The 13389-nt window shown below is 45.8% G+C and overlaps 6 protein-coding genes across 6 annotated transcripts; 4 read left to right on the forward strand and 2 right to left on the reverse strand.

Moving 5' to 3' along the window:
* Positions 1–756: 756 nt before the first annotated feature.
* On the forward strand, positions 757–1654 carry GLAREA_07546 (NAD(P)-binding Rossmann-fold containing protein; the record flags this gene model as incomplete). The annotated part of the gene is made up of 2 exons (XM_008082234.1): positions 757–897; positions 947–1654. The coding sequence occupies 2 exons, from the start codon at positions 757–759 to the stop codon at positions 1652–1654; spliced, it is 849 nt and encodes a 282-aa protein (XP_008080425.1).
* A 1443-nt stretch (positions 1655–3097) lies between these two features.
* GLAREA_07547 (uncharacterized protein) lies at positions 3098–4023 on the forward strand (the record flags this gene model as incomplete). The annotated part of the gene is made up of 2 exons (XM_008082235.1): positions 3098–3367; positions 3418–4023. 2 exons carry the CDS (start codon positions 3098–3100, stop codon positions 4021–4023), a joined length of 876 nt encoding a protein of 291 aa, XP_008080426.1.
* A 1115-nt stretch (positions 4024–5138) lies between these two features.
* GLAREA_07548 (Class II aaRS and biotin synthetase) lies at positions 5139–6963 on the reverse strand (the record flags this gene model as incomplete). The annotated part of the gene is made up of 3 exons (XM_008082236.1): positions 5139–6376; positions 6426–6599; positions 6648–6963. 3 exons carry the CDS (start codon positions 6961–6963, stop codon positions 5139–5141), a joined length of 1728 nt encoding a protein of 575 aa, XP_008080427.1.
* Positions 6964–7388: 425 nt separating this feature from the next.
* Positions 7389–7753, forward strand: GLAREA_07549 (Tim10-like protein; the record flags this gene model as incomplete). Its single annotated transcript, XM_008082237.1, has 2 exons — positions 7389–7489; positions 7558–7753. The coding sequence occupies 2 exons, from the start codon at positions 7389–7391 to the stop codon at positions 7751–7753; spliced, it is 297 nt and encodes a 98-aa protein (XP_008080428.1).
* A 500-nt stretch (positions 7754–8253) lies between these two features.
* On the reverse strand, positions 8254–10996 carry GLAREA_07550 (uncharacterized protein; the record flags this gene model as incomplete). Its single annotated transcript, XM_008082238.1, has 2 exons — positions 8254–10738; positions 10785–10996. The coding sequence occupies 2 exons, from the start codon at positions 10994–10996 to the stop codon at positions 8254–8256; spliced, it is 2697 nt and encodes an 898-aa protein (XP_008080429.1).
* A 567-nt stretch (positions 10997–11563) lies between these two features.
* Positions 11564–12939, forward strand: GLAREA_07551 (RING/U-box; the record flags this gene model as incomplete). The annotated part of the gene is made up of 3 exons (XM_008082239.1): positions 11564–11684; positions 11783–11910; positions 11962–12939. The coding sequence occupies 3 exons, from the start codon at positions 11564–11566 to the stop codon at positions 12937–12939; spliced, it is 1227 nt and encodes a 408-aa protein (XP_008080430.1).
* Between the last annotated feature and the right edge of the window lie 450 nt (positions 12940–13389).

Here is a 13389-nt window from a genome sequence, read left to right on the forward strand (position 1 = left end):
ATACCATGTGCCACAAACAAGCATGACAAATATCAGTTCTGATTTTCTTTCGTTGGTTAAAAACGACGGTGTGAATTTTCCGGATCACCAACGAACCTGAGATCCTCGAGTGCATTTTCTGTAGCCCAATTCAATGTACAACCCACCTAAGATTGGTAAAGAACTTATGAGACTAAATTCGGCTTGATGAACGAGCTCTTCAAGCTTCATTAATGGTGCTGAAGAGGTGACGTTGATACAACCTCGCAAAGTGGGGAAATCCCGCCTAAGCCAAGCCGGATTTAATCCTTAAGAGCGATCAAGTCTTCCAAATATCTTCCAAATCGCGACCGAATAGGCTGGCTAACCCCGCTTACGTCATGTTCGTTGGGTTGATATCGGTCAAGGCTTTGATGAGGGGGACGTAGCTGGTAAGACTTATTGAGCTACGCGCAACCTAGGGTTTAGAGTGCAGTACATTTGTCCGGGCTCTCAAAGGTAAACATAAACTCCGGAGAATCCGCCGAAGCCTCATCATAACGCCTATCTTCTAGAATAAGAGAAAGCGGCATCAGCCTAATTTCACACTATAGGAATCTGGAACTGGGATATCAGAAAGGATGTGGCGAAATGAGTACGCTAGGGTGCTGCTTTTTGTACCATCAAGGTTGATGACCATGTCTATAGAATATATATTCGAATCTCCCCCGCTTGATTATCCTCACACACAACCTTCTTATTTCAATTAATCAAGTAAATCAGCAAATTACAGACACAATGCCTCGCGTCTTTTTCATCACCGGCACATCCACTGGCTTCGGAAATCACCTGGTCCAAGAAGTTCTTGATCGGGGTGACATCGCAGTCGCGACAGCTCGAAAGCCGGATACACTTGAATTCAAGGGAACCTCAGAACAGGTAATCCATTATGAATCTCCTGATATCGAATTATGTTAACCTTCAGTAGAATTTCCTGGCAGTAAAACTTGATGTAACAAAACAAGAGGACATCGATGCCTCATTCAAGACTGCGCTGGATAAGTTCGGCCGTGTCGACGTAGTTGTCAACAATGCCGGCTATGGACTTTCAGGACCCTTTGAGGAGCTCAATGAGCAGCAAATCAGAACCCAAATGGAAGTTAACTTCTTCGGACTCATCTCCGTCACGAGGAAAGCGCTGGAAGTCATGCGTGATCAGAAGCCTTCTGGAGGATTGATACAGCAGGTTACATCGATTGGTGGTCAGCGAGGTGTTCCGCTGTTTTCCATCTATTGCGCCAGCAAGTGGGCGGTAGAAGGCTTCACAGAGGCCCTGAGCAAGGAGGTCAAGCCTGAGTGGGGCATCAAATTTACTTGTATTGAACCAGGAGGATTCCGAACCGACTGGGCAGGCCGATCAATGGCATTCCCAGAGAAAAGACACCCTGCATATGATCATTTGGACGCAAAGAAGATGATGAATGATAGAAATGGTACGCAAGCCGGCGAGCCCAAGAAAGGAGCTCAGGCGATGTATGAATTTGCGATTATGAAGGATCCTCCACTTCGTGTGGTTATTGGTACCGACGCTTATCAGGGAATCTTGGGTAAGCTCAAGGAGTATGACGAGAATTATAAGAAGTATGAGAAGTTGTCCAACAGCACGGATGTGGATGGATACAAGGCTCCTAGTTGAGAGAACCGATAAATGTTAGGATAATACAGCGAATTGAATTATGAGAAGAAAATAACTTGTGCACATCTCCTATTGAATTTTAAGGGTAAATTTAGCCAAAATGGTGCAAAATTGCGAAGGAGAATGAAGAAGAGGATGCTCAAGATCGAACTTTGTAACCTTCCCCAATTCAGTACTAAGTCTTATGCTGTAAACTGATAGCCTAATTCCTCTTCTTAGGAAGATTCAAGTATAAACTTATCATGTCCGCGCGATGTAGTTGCAGCAGATCGTCGGCCTTTTGAATTGGACACGAGCTCCGAGTGGACAATATCAGTTGCTGTCGAAACACGATATTTTTTCGATCAAATTGGCAAATTATCGCAAACTTAGTGGATGGACCTGGCACATAATCAGATATCTGGTCAATTGTTTGAACTAAATAATACCATAAGCTCTATTCGAAGGGCTTGTTATTTGCCAAGTTTAGCGAGTGGGTAGATTACTGACACTTGCCAATTATCTTGTCCTCTGCGAGGCGAGCAACGCCGCATATATAAAATTTAGATGAACGCCTCGAGGTTAATAAGATAAAGTGACACTACATGGTAAATAAAAAATCGTACAAGCAGACTTGAGAAAAAGGTTGGAAGGAAAAAGAGGCAAAAGCTGACTGCACCCTCAAGGAGGATGTCCTAGTGTCTAAACCGGTTGTCCAGTTTACTTTGTTAGGATGGGTATGTTTAAGCCCGATCGCTGGGGGAATCCCCAGTATTTGTTTGAGGGCAATAGTTTCTTTTGGCGATTCTTTTGGCGGTGTTGTTGCTTGCGACTTGGTTAGTTTGGGTTTTTAGAGTGATCATCAATGATATCTAACACTCCTTTTTTTGGCGAGCGGCGATTTTGGTTTCAGAACGAATTTATAAACCCAACCAGCTGTGGTTCTGCTGATTGGTGCTTGACTTTTTGTCAAAACTAATATATAAAGTAGTCAAGAAGTGAATATGTTGCGCCATGTGGATCCTGAACACTTCTAGGCACGTGTCGCTGTGCGCGATATGAAAGATTTTCCTATGTGACATCAGGTTTTCGAACTTTCCTTTCCAATTCTGTCTCACCAAAAAATACTAGAATGTAGTCCGGGACTAATGAAAGCTCTAGTACTACCGATACCGAATGATAGCGCGGCTTTCGTCATGCTTCCCCTAACAAACATAGGGAAAACCATGATAATTATGTAAGCACAAGAAAGGAGTTTATGACATTATTAGTGCTAGTTGGGTATCAGTGCCTATAAAACTGTGCACATGATACACTGGAAATTGAAATTTCCATCACTTCCTACCATTCTTTCGCTAAGCGAGATACGAGCAGTCCTCCATCATCGCCGTCTCTTTGTTCTTTACGTAGATTATTTCGTGCTAATTCATCTGTGACTTACGGACCCTTGCGAAAGCTTTCACCATGCCTATTTCAGCCAGACTTCTTGGTGAATGGCAATTGCTTTGCTCTACAGTTCTTGGCTACGAGTTGCCATATGATCACGCAACACTTCCAGGAAGCGCGACACCACGATACGAGCAATGTGCCAATATGGATGAGGAAATCCTGGAGGGTTTCCAGGTATGGGAGCTTTCAGAAATCCCGGAACCTGAGCGCACCTTTGAGTTTCCTGAGCAAACTATAGCAGGCACACATCCTCGAGTTGGGATCCCTCAACGCATGTCGACTGCGGTAAGTCTCTTGGATGGAAAGGCAGAGCAAGATTACTGATGGTACTCTAGACCACTGCTTCTTCGAACAATTTGCCTACATCACCCACCCGCGAAGTTCTACGGACCAGTAACAGAACCGCACAGCACTCCTTGTTGGGAAACGACCAGGTCATCTACCCAGAAGAAGAACTTGTGCACCCAGACGATGCCACAATTCCTTCGTCGTACTCAACCGAAACTTACGAAGAAGTCCGCGAGACGAGTAGTTACAATTCCCAAGCTTACACGCCCGACTACAACGCGGACGCTGACCCAGCGGGTATCAATCGTCCCAATCATTACATTTCCGACCTCGAACATGCACCCCCTACTTACTGGCCACTTTATGATCCGACATACTTGGCAGACTTCAGCCAACCTCCCTACGTGCCGCCTCTCCCAATGTATGGCCTGGAAACCCCATATCTCATACCTCAAGGTCAGCAGCACAGAAAGGCAAAAGGTAGTGATCAACGGCAGACGAGCGGAAAGAAGAGCAAAAAGAACAGGAGAGCAAGGTTGAGGCGTAAGGAGAAGAAGTTAAGCGGTAGGAGATCCGGACTGGAACCGAGTAGAGAACTGGAGAGGAAGGAGAGAAAGAAGGCTATCAGGGCTTTGTCTAAGGCCAGTTTTTGAAAGGATGTGCAGATGGTTGTATAAATTCAAGGCTTATCGAAATCGGGAGGAAACAAGTACATTGGTTGGATACGGATAGCTTCGAGAAGCACGCTTGGATATGTCCTTGAACTTCAGAGCCTGAACGATTTCAGTCCGTTGAGCTTGGGCAAAACAACGTTAAATATTATGATACTTAATCCCGAGGTCTATGAGACGATTAATGTTAATTGGGTTATGTTAATTCTTCCTAGGAGGATAAACAAGATCGTTACTATGATATAAATCACAATAGTACAGCTAAGTATTAAAGTATAGTTTAAGTATAGAGTGTGCGAAAGCGACGTAAAAGGAAGTTTAATATGTCCGCGTAGATTTCGCGTCTTGGACAAGATAAGTGGTGACTGGTGCACGGCATTCTGATGATGAACAGGCAGTATTGTGTAATTCGTCAACCTTTTGCAGTAAATAATGACTCCTTGAGCGCTGTTTGAAACCTCTCAGGATTATAGCACTAAGTGACAACCCACGAGTATTTCAATATCTCTAAGTGGCAAATTGCTGATAAACATCTCGGGCATTGTGAAACCTCCTACTCGACTAGTCATTAGCCACTTGCAGGAATACTCTCAACATCATATCATCCTGTAGGAGACGTAAAGTTACAACCGGCTTTGGGTTATATCTTACGGTAGACCGCACCAATCCCTGGCGCGCGAAATACAAAAAATCTAGCAATCGATGGCCGATACTTGCCTTATCACGGCGGCAGAAAATCCTTTTGTTAATACATTTTACTTGAAGGAGCTTTTGTTGAGTAGTAGATTCGGTAAGATGTTCATCGTGCGTCAACGCATGAATGCATGAGGAAGAATATCCTGTCACTTCCACTGACGGAGAAATAATAATTGAGACAGAGGCGCATACGAAGAGTTTATGCTATGAACAGGCGGCATCGTCTACCACAGCCATGATCGAAGCACAATGAATTCGCAGTATGGTAAACGTATCTATACAATATATAAGCTACAGTACTCTACATCTGCATAAATACATGTGATTCTACATTGTTTTACAGCCGAGAGAGCATCGACGGCTATCCACCGAAGAATCCCATAGTTGATCCATTGCTGCATCTAACCCTTCATAGTTTCAGTCAACGATGACTTTGACGTGGAGGTTCTTGGAGCTGGACTTCCTAGATTCACAACGTTTCTCAGATTTCCAAAAGGCAAAACGTCCGCAATCCGGGTACAACCAGTAAAGAGCATGACAAGTCGATCTACACCACACCCCCAACCACCGGTCGGTGGAAGACCCCATTCAAGAGCCTCGATATAGCCCTGGTCGACGTGGGCGTCATTCTCAGCATCCCGGTATCTGGCCTGAAGCTCCATTTTGGTTCTCTGCTCGATTGGACTATTCTCTTCCTCGTACATGTTTGCGATTTCTCGCTGTTGAATGAACAATTCTGCCCTTGCAGAAACATTTTGATTGATCCCAGGGTGATGAAAAGATTTCGCCAGCGGCGCCATGCACGCTGGATGGTACATGATGAATGTGGGTGCTTCGCATTGGGGTTCAATGTATGTTGTACCTAGCTTGTCAAGTAAACGTGGTAATGTTGGCGAAGAAGGAGTAGGTATTGAATGCTTGTCAAACAGAGAGATGAGTTTGGATGTAGCATCATCAGCAGCTAGGTCGGGAAGTTTCTCTCCGAGACCTTCCTCGATAGCTGGGATAAATTCGATCCTTTGGAAGGTCCCCATATGAAGGGATGCTGGTATCTCGGGCAAGACTGATAGAGAGCTAGCACGTAAGCTTGTTAATCGTGTTGCAATACCTGCGATCATGTGCTCGGTCATCTCTATCAGCTGTTCAAGATCTGCAAAGGACTTGTAGAACTCGCATGTTGTGAACTCTGGATTGTGAGTAGCATCTATACCCTCATTGCGGAAGGCTGGTCCTATCTCAAAGACCCTTGCCATCCCACCAATGATTAAACGCTTCAGCCATAGTTCTGGGGCGATACGCAAAGCAAGTTCCTTGTCAGGAAACTCGGTAGCATACGTCTTGAAAGACTTGGCAACAGCACCTCCAGCGGTATCCGCAATCATTGGAGTTTGCACTTCGATGAAATCATCATTCAAAAGAAAAGCTCGAATGGCCTGGATAATGTAAGACCGAGCTCTGACAACTTGAGCCGATTTTGCATTGACGAGGAGATCAAGATGCCGATTTCGAATCAAGGCCTCTTTGTCTTGGATGGTATCGGGAGTGATGTGAAGAGTGGGAGATAGGAATTGCGGAATCCCATCACAGTTTATAGAAGGGGATTTTGTACGGGCAGGCATATATGGACGACCACGCAAAGCTGCGCTAGATTAGTATCAAGATAGATACATCGTACGTGTCAGACTTACAGACGATGTCCCCTACACGGCAAATGTATCTTAGACGTTCAAAATCTTTTTCTGCAGTCGGGGAAGATGCTTCCAGGGCTTTCAAATTCAACATGCCTTGAACCGTGTACCCATCCTCAACGATGTCAAGAAATGCCAGACCTTTCCCCAGTAATCGGACTTTGGCTACTCTTCCTGATTTACCGTAAGTATGGGTTCTGGGCGAGATCTACGACACCTTACCTCTAACAATCACATTATTCTCAGATGTTTCTTTTGGATTTAATGATTTATAACGACGATTAAATTCTTTTGCGGAAATTGCATCTACATCCCTCTGAATTCGCGGCCATTTCAAAAGACCAGCACTCTCCAATCTCTCAGCTCTATCTGGGTCTGGCACACTCTTATGCTTGAGTCCCCCATCGGATTTAATACCGTGTTCATCGAGTCTGCATTTCGTGGTAGAAAAGAAACGCAGGTATGCGGATTTCCGTGCGGCAGGTAGGTTCCTGCAGAGATACGGCCGCAGGAAGCGGAAGGAATTCGAACAGCTCATTCTGTATACCACTCAATCAGTAAGATTTTCAATCGCACAACTGAAAGTACTTTTGAAGTAGCGGTAAGGGAAATATCAGACAACGGATCGATGTGAGATCAACCACCCGAAGGTGTCAGTCGCAACGGTTCTAATGTTATAATGAAATCATCATAGTAACCCAGGCAAGATTTAATAAAAAGGATTGAACTTACTGTAGCCAGTCGAACTCACAATCATATTGAGTGCGAGGTTGTGCGAAAAGACTTGATCTGGTCTGCCAAACAGGAAGCTTGAAGAAATATCTGAGGCACGGACCATCGACTCAACGCTAGTGTTGCTCCCCGTGCAAGCTTCAGACTTCTCGAACTCGTTGAACTTCAATAGCCAACCATTAAATCAACCAGTTTCATACTCAAACCTCCAGTCAATTCATACCCGCAAACATGTCAGGAATGTTCGGATTTGGGCGACCGCAGCCATCATCGGCGGAGAAGATCGCAGCCGCAGAGCAGGAAATGGACCTCGTAACAGACATGTTCAACAAGTACTTCTCCCAAAAACCCTCCGAATCGAATGCTCTACGCTGCTAGGCTCTAGACTGACAGCTTACAGACTCCAACAAGCATGCATGAAGAAGTGTGTACCAAAAGATTACCGCGAAGGCGAGCTCAACAAGGGAGAAGGTGTATGCATTGATCGATGCGCCTCAAAATTCTTCGACGTGCAGATGAAGATCTCGGAGTTATTGCAAGCAGAGGCTCAGGCAAAAGGAGCTACCGGTGGTGGATTCGGCGTTGGAGGCTTGTAATGTCGGAAGGTTTTGTGGATGTTGATGGCGGAGAACTTCTTGACACTGTATTATTGTTGGACGTCTACGACAATTCGCATTTCGATGAAGGAATCTGAAATGGAGCGCATTGTTGGAATATGCCATATTTGAAGGCAAAAGGACTTTGTACGATAAGTACTTGTATAATAGATCTGGGCACTGGACGACGGCCACATCCACTCTAAAATCTTAATGGATCTTGGATCATAACATGACGCAATGGAGTATTGGAACAAGTTATACTCCTGTCAAACTAGATGGATCTGGAACTCAATCATTGACTATCTATGTCACTGGGTGAGCTCGTGATACACATGGTTTCAATACCAGATAGGTAGGACCTTTATATTAAACATGCCACACTAAATCTCGGATCTTCATCAATTGACTCTATAAATGCGCGAGGGGTATCTTTCAAACGCCATTAAGTGATGCTCCCACTCCCAAAAGCGCCAGTACCCTTGATAATGCAGAAAAGTCTACCTACGGGGAGCGATAATGTTTGGTCCTGTCCCAATTCCCGTAATAGTACGCACAATATAATGAGGCCAACTTTCAGTCCTCAACTGTATTTCCAACTCCTTTGCCTTGCGCTCCAAGCCCTCTACCTGCCTCTCGAATTGCGACACGCCCTCTTCGACATCTTCAACCTTTGATATGAGAGCGTTAATCTCATATTCGAGCTTTGCACCTAGTGTCTCGACGTCTTTGACGGCTTCCATAATATGAGAACGTTCACCGGCAAGAATTTCTTGGTTGGCCGCCTTGATGACTTGGTGTGCTTCGCCCAGCTGATAAACAAGTGTCTGGAATTGCTCTGTCTCACCCACTGCCTGTTCGTCCAAAGCTTCAACGCTTGCTACTTTGCTTTCAACCCATGGAGCTATCTCTTTTTGCAAAAAGATAACCTTCTCATACAAATGTCGAAGATCTTCAGCGATGAACTTCTGGTTCTGAAATGCTGTCAAATCATCGCCATCTTCCGCGTTGTTGTCGAGCTCACCCACTGACTCCCACGTCAAGACAGCTTCTTCAGCATCACTGAAAGACATCTGACGGGGCCACCAAGCTTCATTTCGATGATTTGTGGCAGAAGGTGAAACACCAGTTATGCTGTGTCGACGGTGTAAGAGTATTTCGAAACTATGCGGATCACGCTCTGCTTCCACGAACGGACCTGCGAGATTTCCATCCCCGTAAATTGAACCGGCGACGGATGGTTCATTGGCGACGAGATCTTGGCGGATACTTTTGACCTGTTGTGCCCACTTCTCCTCTGCTTCTGCTGCCCTTCGAGCTTCTTCTGGGTCCATTTGTTCTGGGGGAGCACTTCCACTTCGATCTTCATCAAATGCCCCAGTCTTAGCCACCACATCTCTTTCCTTTCGCTGACCATTCTGATATTCTTCGGGGGTCAACTTCCATGTGAAAGCTTTGTTCATCATAAGAGGACTTGTTGGGGCAGTACCAGGCGTCAATGTGCTTGTACTTTGTGGACTGAAGTAACCTGACCCGCGAGGGTCCCCATATATACCGTCATCCTTGGAATGTTTGCTTTGATGACCTCGCAAACCAACCGCATCTTTGATTCGACCAAAGCCTGATCGAGCATCGCTCATCTTGTCTGACACTCCCTTGAGTACTGTCCGTCGTAATTGTGGATCACGGTCCGACCCTGGAGTCTCTGTCACACTGACCGCCGAGCCTGGAGGTATTTCATTGTAGACATTGTTTGAGCTTCCCTTTTCAACCTTTCGAATGTCGCTATCCTCCTCCGGTGGCACTGAGTCGGTTCTGCTGTGAGACCAAATATAACCTCCGGAATGGTCTTTTGTGAAACTCAAAGTTCCGAGACCTGGGTCAGATTTGCCAACGTTGTCTCCACCACTACGTCTCGGTTTCCCATGCCACAACCATTTCGCTCTCTCTCCATGAACCAGGCTAACGAATCGGTCCAGATCTAGAGTTTCTACCTCACCAATACCTGCCTTATCCCGTCCAACCATGCCCATAACCATTTCTCCGCCTTTACCACTGAGCTCTGCGACGGTGGACTTGACGGCTTTTGATACAGCCCAGCTTTCTCCAGCCGCCGCCTTTGCAGTTACTCGATGTAGACGAGCAAGTGTTTCTCTGTCCAGTCTTCTGGTTCTTTCTATCTTTTGTGACTTTTGAAAATGTGCGATCCCCCTTTTCAGATTATAAACGTCAAAAGCATCCTTGGAAACTGGAGCTCCAAAATAGTTGAGACGATTCCTAGCGCCCATGAGCAAACCCAAGAGTGCAGATACTGTTGTCGGTCCGAGTATACCGTCGGTAGGCTCAACATTATAGTACTCAGATCCAATCTCCGCCCACCAATCGTGAACGGCCTTCTCAGTCACATCACACAGACATCCGTCAGCATATTCTTGCTCTAATTTTCCAAACATCATCAGAGCAACTTGGCAAAGCTTCACAAGCTCAATAACTGCCCCGTATAAAGGTATTCGATCACTGGTTTTGTATAACTGCAGAAACTTGGCCTGTGTTGCTGATGCGGGTGTAGCCAAACTCATGCCTGATCTCCCAGAACAGCCTAACCTCTTGAGATTCTCGTTTACGATAAAGTCCTCCCTATGCTTCTTGATGTCGCCAGCAGGAACCGGAATGACTGTAAGAGCTGAAGGAAAACTGCTGAGATTCGTGACCATAAGCGATCCAAGTGGTGTGTCTTTAGGCCTCGCGTGGAACTGTGAAATCGCTTTGAAATACACTCGGAGTCTGGGTGACCATTTCCCTTCATCCGATGGAACTCCCAAAACTCCAACCGTGATACTATGATTCGAATCGCCGGTATACGTAGATATAACGAACGTAGGGTGAACCCTCGAACATGCCCATTGCTCGACCACGTATAATTCGTAGCCTTTTAGCTTCCCATATCGTTCGATGACAACGGTCGACGAATCTTCTTCCAGGTATCTACAGTCATGTTAGCCCCGGAAGCAATTATAGAGAAGATACTGACCTAAAAGCTACCGGGTCTGGAAAGACATAATGTTTTCTCGTCGGTGGCTGAGGTGTAACGCTCGCGGGGGGAGCTTGTTCAACTGGATTTGACTGAAGCGCCTTTCCGTTTGCTCGAGCGTTTGCATGTTGATGAGATGTCGTCCGCGACAGAGTGACTCTGTCCTCATGATACATCTGAGGATCGTAACCCAGTGGGAATCTAGACAACATTTGGGCTTTAATCGAGATGAATGGACTGATGTAAACCGAGGGGTTCGTCGTAAGAGTATGCGAATGACGCCTTTGCGTAATTAGAACTGAGAAGCATCTTTTGTCGAGCGTCGCACTCAAGACACAGCCTTCGGAATATAGACAAGAGAACTGGTTGGCCAAGGTGAAGTAGGGAAGACTGTGAAATTGACAGTTTCCACTTCTTGCATTGAAACCAATACCGAGATACTGAACGTGAATGTGACGCGGGCTGACCAGGGGAGAAAGCTAGGTTCATGATCCAGGCTGGGGCCATTCATTGGGCGTCATACAACGCCGAATGCGCAACTCTGGGGTGTTCACAGGCTTTAGTGACCCACATTCAAAGTATCCAGGTGCATCCGAAGACAGCAACACACATCGATCAGGTCACGACATTATTCAAGACGACAAACTTATGGTTATCATGGATACTAGAGTGCAGCAAGCTGGGAGGTTACTTTGCAAGTAGTTGACTTTTATCGCCCGACGATTTCGAGACAAAGCAAAACACAACTTGCCACGACCGTAGCGGGGCATCGAACAGCTATGGACGTTATTCAAATCGAGCTGGCAAAGCTACGAAGGGATGGCAGCTTGAACCAGAGCATTGCAGATGTTGATAAGATTATTGAGCAGCTCGAGAGAGCGAGGGAAACAATATTAGAAAGTATGGCCGATTCTCCGCAAGAAACAGAAGTTGTTTGAAGTTCGAAGATGCTACGATCCAGCATGCTCTTTCTCTGAATCATGGCTAACATTTCAAAGATCCAGATCAAGCTTCCAAAACGTTAGTCAGCCTGCAAAACCCCCTCAAAAATGGCTTCGATAGAGTCCTCGATGATCTCAAGAAGGTGGACAAGGGACAGAAGAGTTATGAAAAGACATTGAATAGGGTAAGAGGAATAGCAGACTCGGGTTAGTGATGAGATACTGACTATTTGCAGAACTTTCCAGTGAAAGCTCTACCAACCGACTATGATGCTTTAGCATCTTATCCTACCCTGATAAATCGAGCGATAGCCATGCATTTGGTCCGGGAAGGTCAATTCTCAGTAGCATCGACCTTCATGGAAGAAACACGAGCAAACCCGCCCCATCCGCAATCTGCGCCTGGCACGCCGAACCTGAACCAAATTGAAGAAGATTTGGGAAGCATCAAGTCAAGAGAACTGGAGGATAAGTTTGCCGGGATGTACAACATTCTACACGAATTGAAGGCCCGAAATCTTGGTCCGGCAATCGATTGGGCACGAGCAAATAGTCCTCAGCTAGAAGAGCGAGGCAGTACCTTGGAGTTTGAACTCTGCAAGTTGCAATATGTGTGGCTCTTTCTGGGGCCAGAGATAAATGGCATGCCGAATGATGTGAATAACGGATTACTCGGAGCATTGAAATATGCCAGAGAGCATTTCCAACGGTTTCAAGGACGCTTCACAAGAGATATACAGCAATTATCAACAGCCATGGCATACGTCTCCAATCTACGAGCATCCCCATACTGGCGAACCTTCGATATAGAGACCGCTTGGGACGATGTGGCATCATCCTTCACCCGCGAATTCTGCTCCTCACTCGGTCTCTCCGCCGAATCACCACTTTATGTCGCCGCAACAGCCGGTGCCATAGCACTGCCATCACACGTCAAATACGCCAACATCGTGAAAAAGAAACACACAGAATGGACGACCCAGAACGAATTTCCCGTCGAAATCCCTCTTCCAAGAAGCATGATCTACCATGCCATCTTCGTCTGTCCCGTCAGCAAAGAACAATCCACAGAGGATAATCCACCCATGATGATGCCATGTGGTCACGTCGTAGCGAAAGAATCGCTCGCCAAATTAAGTAAAGGAGGTCGTTTCAAATGTCCTTATTGTCCCAATGAATCTCAGCCGAAGGATGCTCGGGAAATTATTTTGTAGATTGTTTGGTATGGATACATAGCTTTTGATGGAGTTTACAAATTTGGGAACGGAATGAGGTGCATGGGATGGCGCTTGGGGTTGGAATCAACTTTACTTTCTAGATATATTGGGAGTTACAGTTTCGCGGTTTGTTATTTTGCTTAGGTCCTCGGGTTTATAGACACGCTGGTTCGTTGAGTTTAATGGAAATATCTCTTCCCTACTTTCCACAATGCCATGCTCTTGTGAAGTCATATATCTTCATAAACCAGGAAATTTGTATTTACTATCAACCATTACCTCTTATCTTTCTTCTCTCTCCCGCCACTCATCCTCTTTCCCGAAATTCATAATTCCCTCACCGTCCCAACGGATCAATACAACCGCCTCACGCCGCAAACCCGAGCTTTCTCCACACAATACACGCGTGCACGGCAGTTTGCGCACAGGAAATACGGATTACTACAG

Source organism: Glarea lozoyensis (assembly GCF_000409485.1).
Source record: "Glarea lozoyensis ATCC 20868 chromosome Unknown GLAREA16, whole genome shotgun sequence".
NCBI classification, from domain to species: Eukaryota; Fungi; Ascomycota; class Leotiomycetes; order Helotiales; family Helotiaceae; genus Glarea; species Glarea lozoyensis.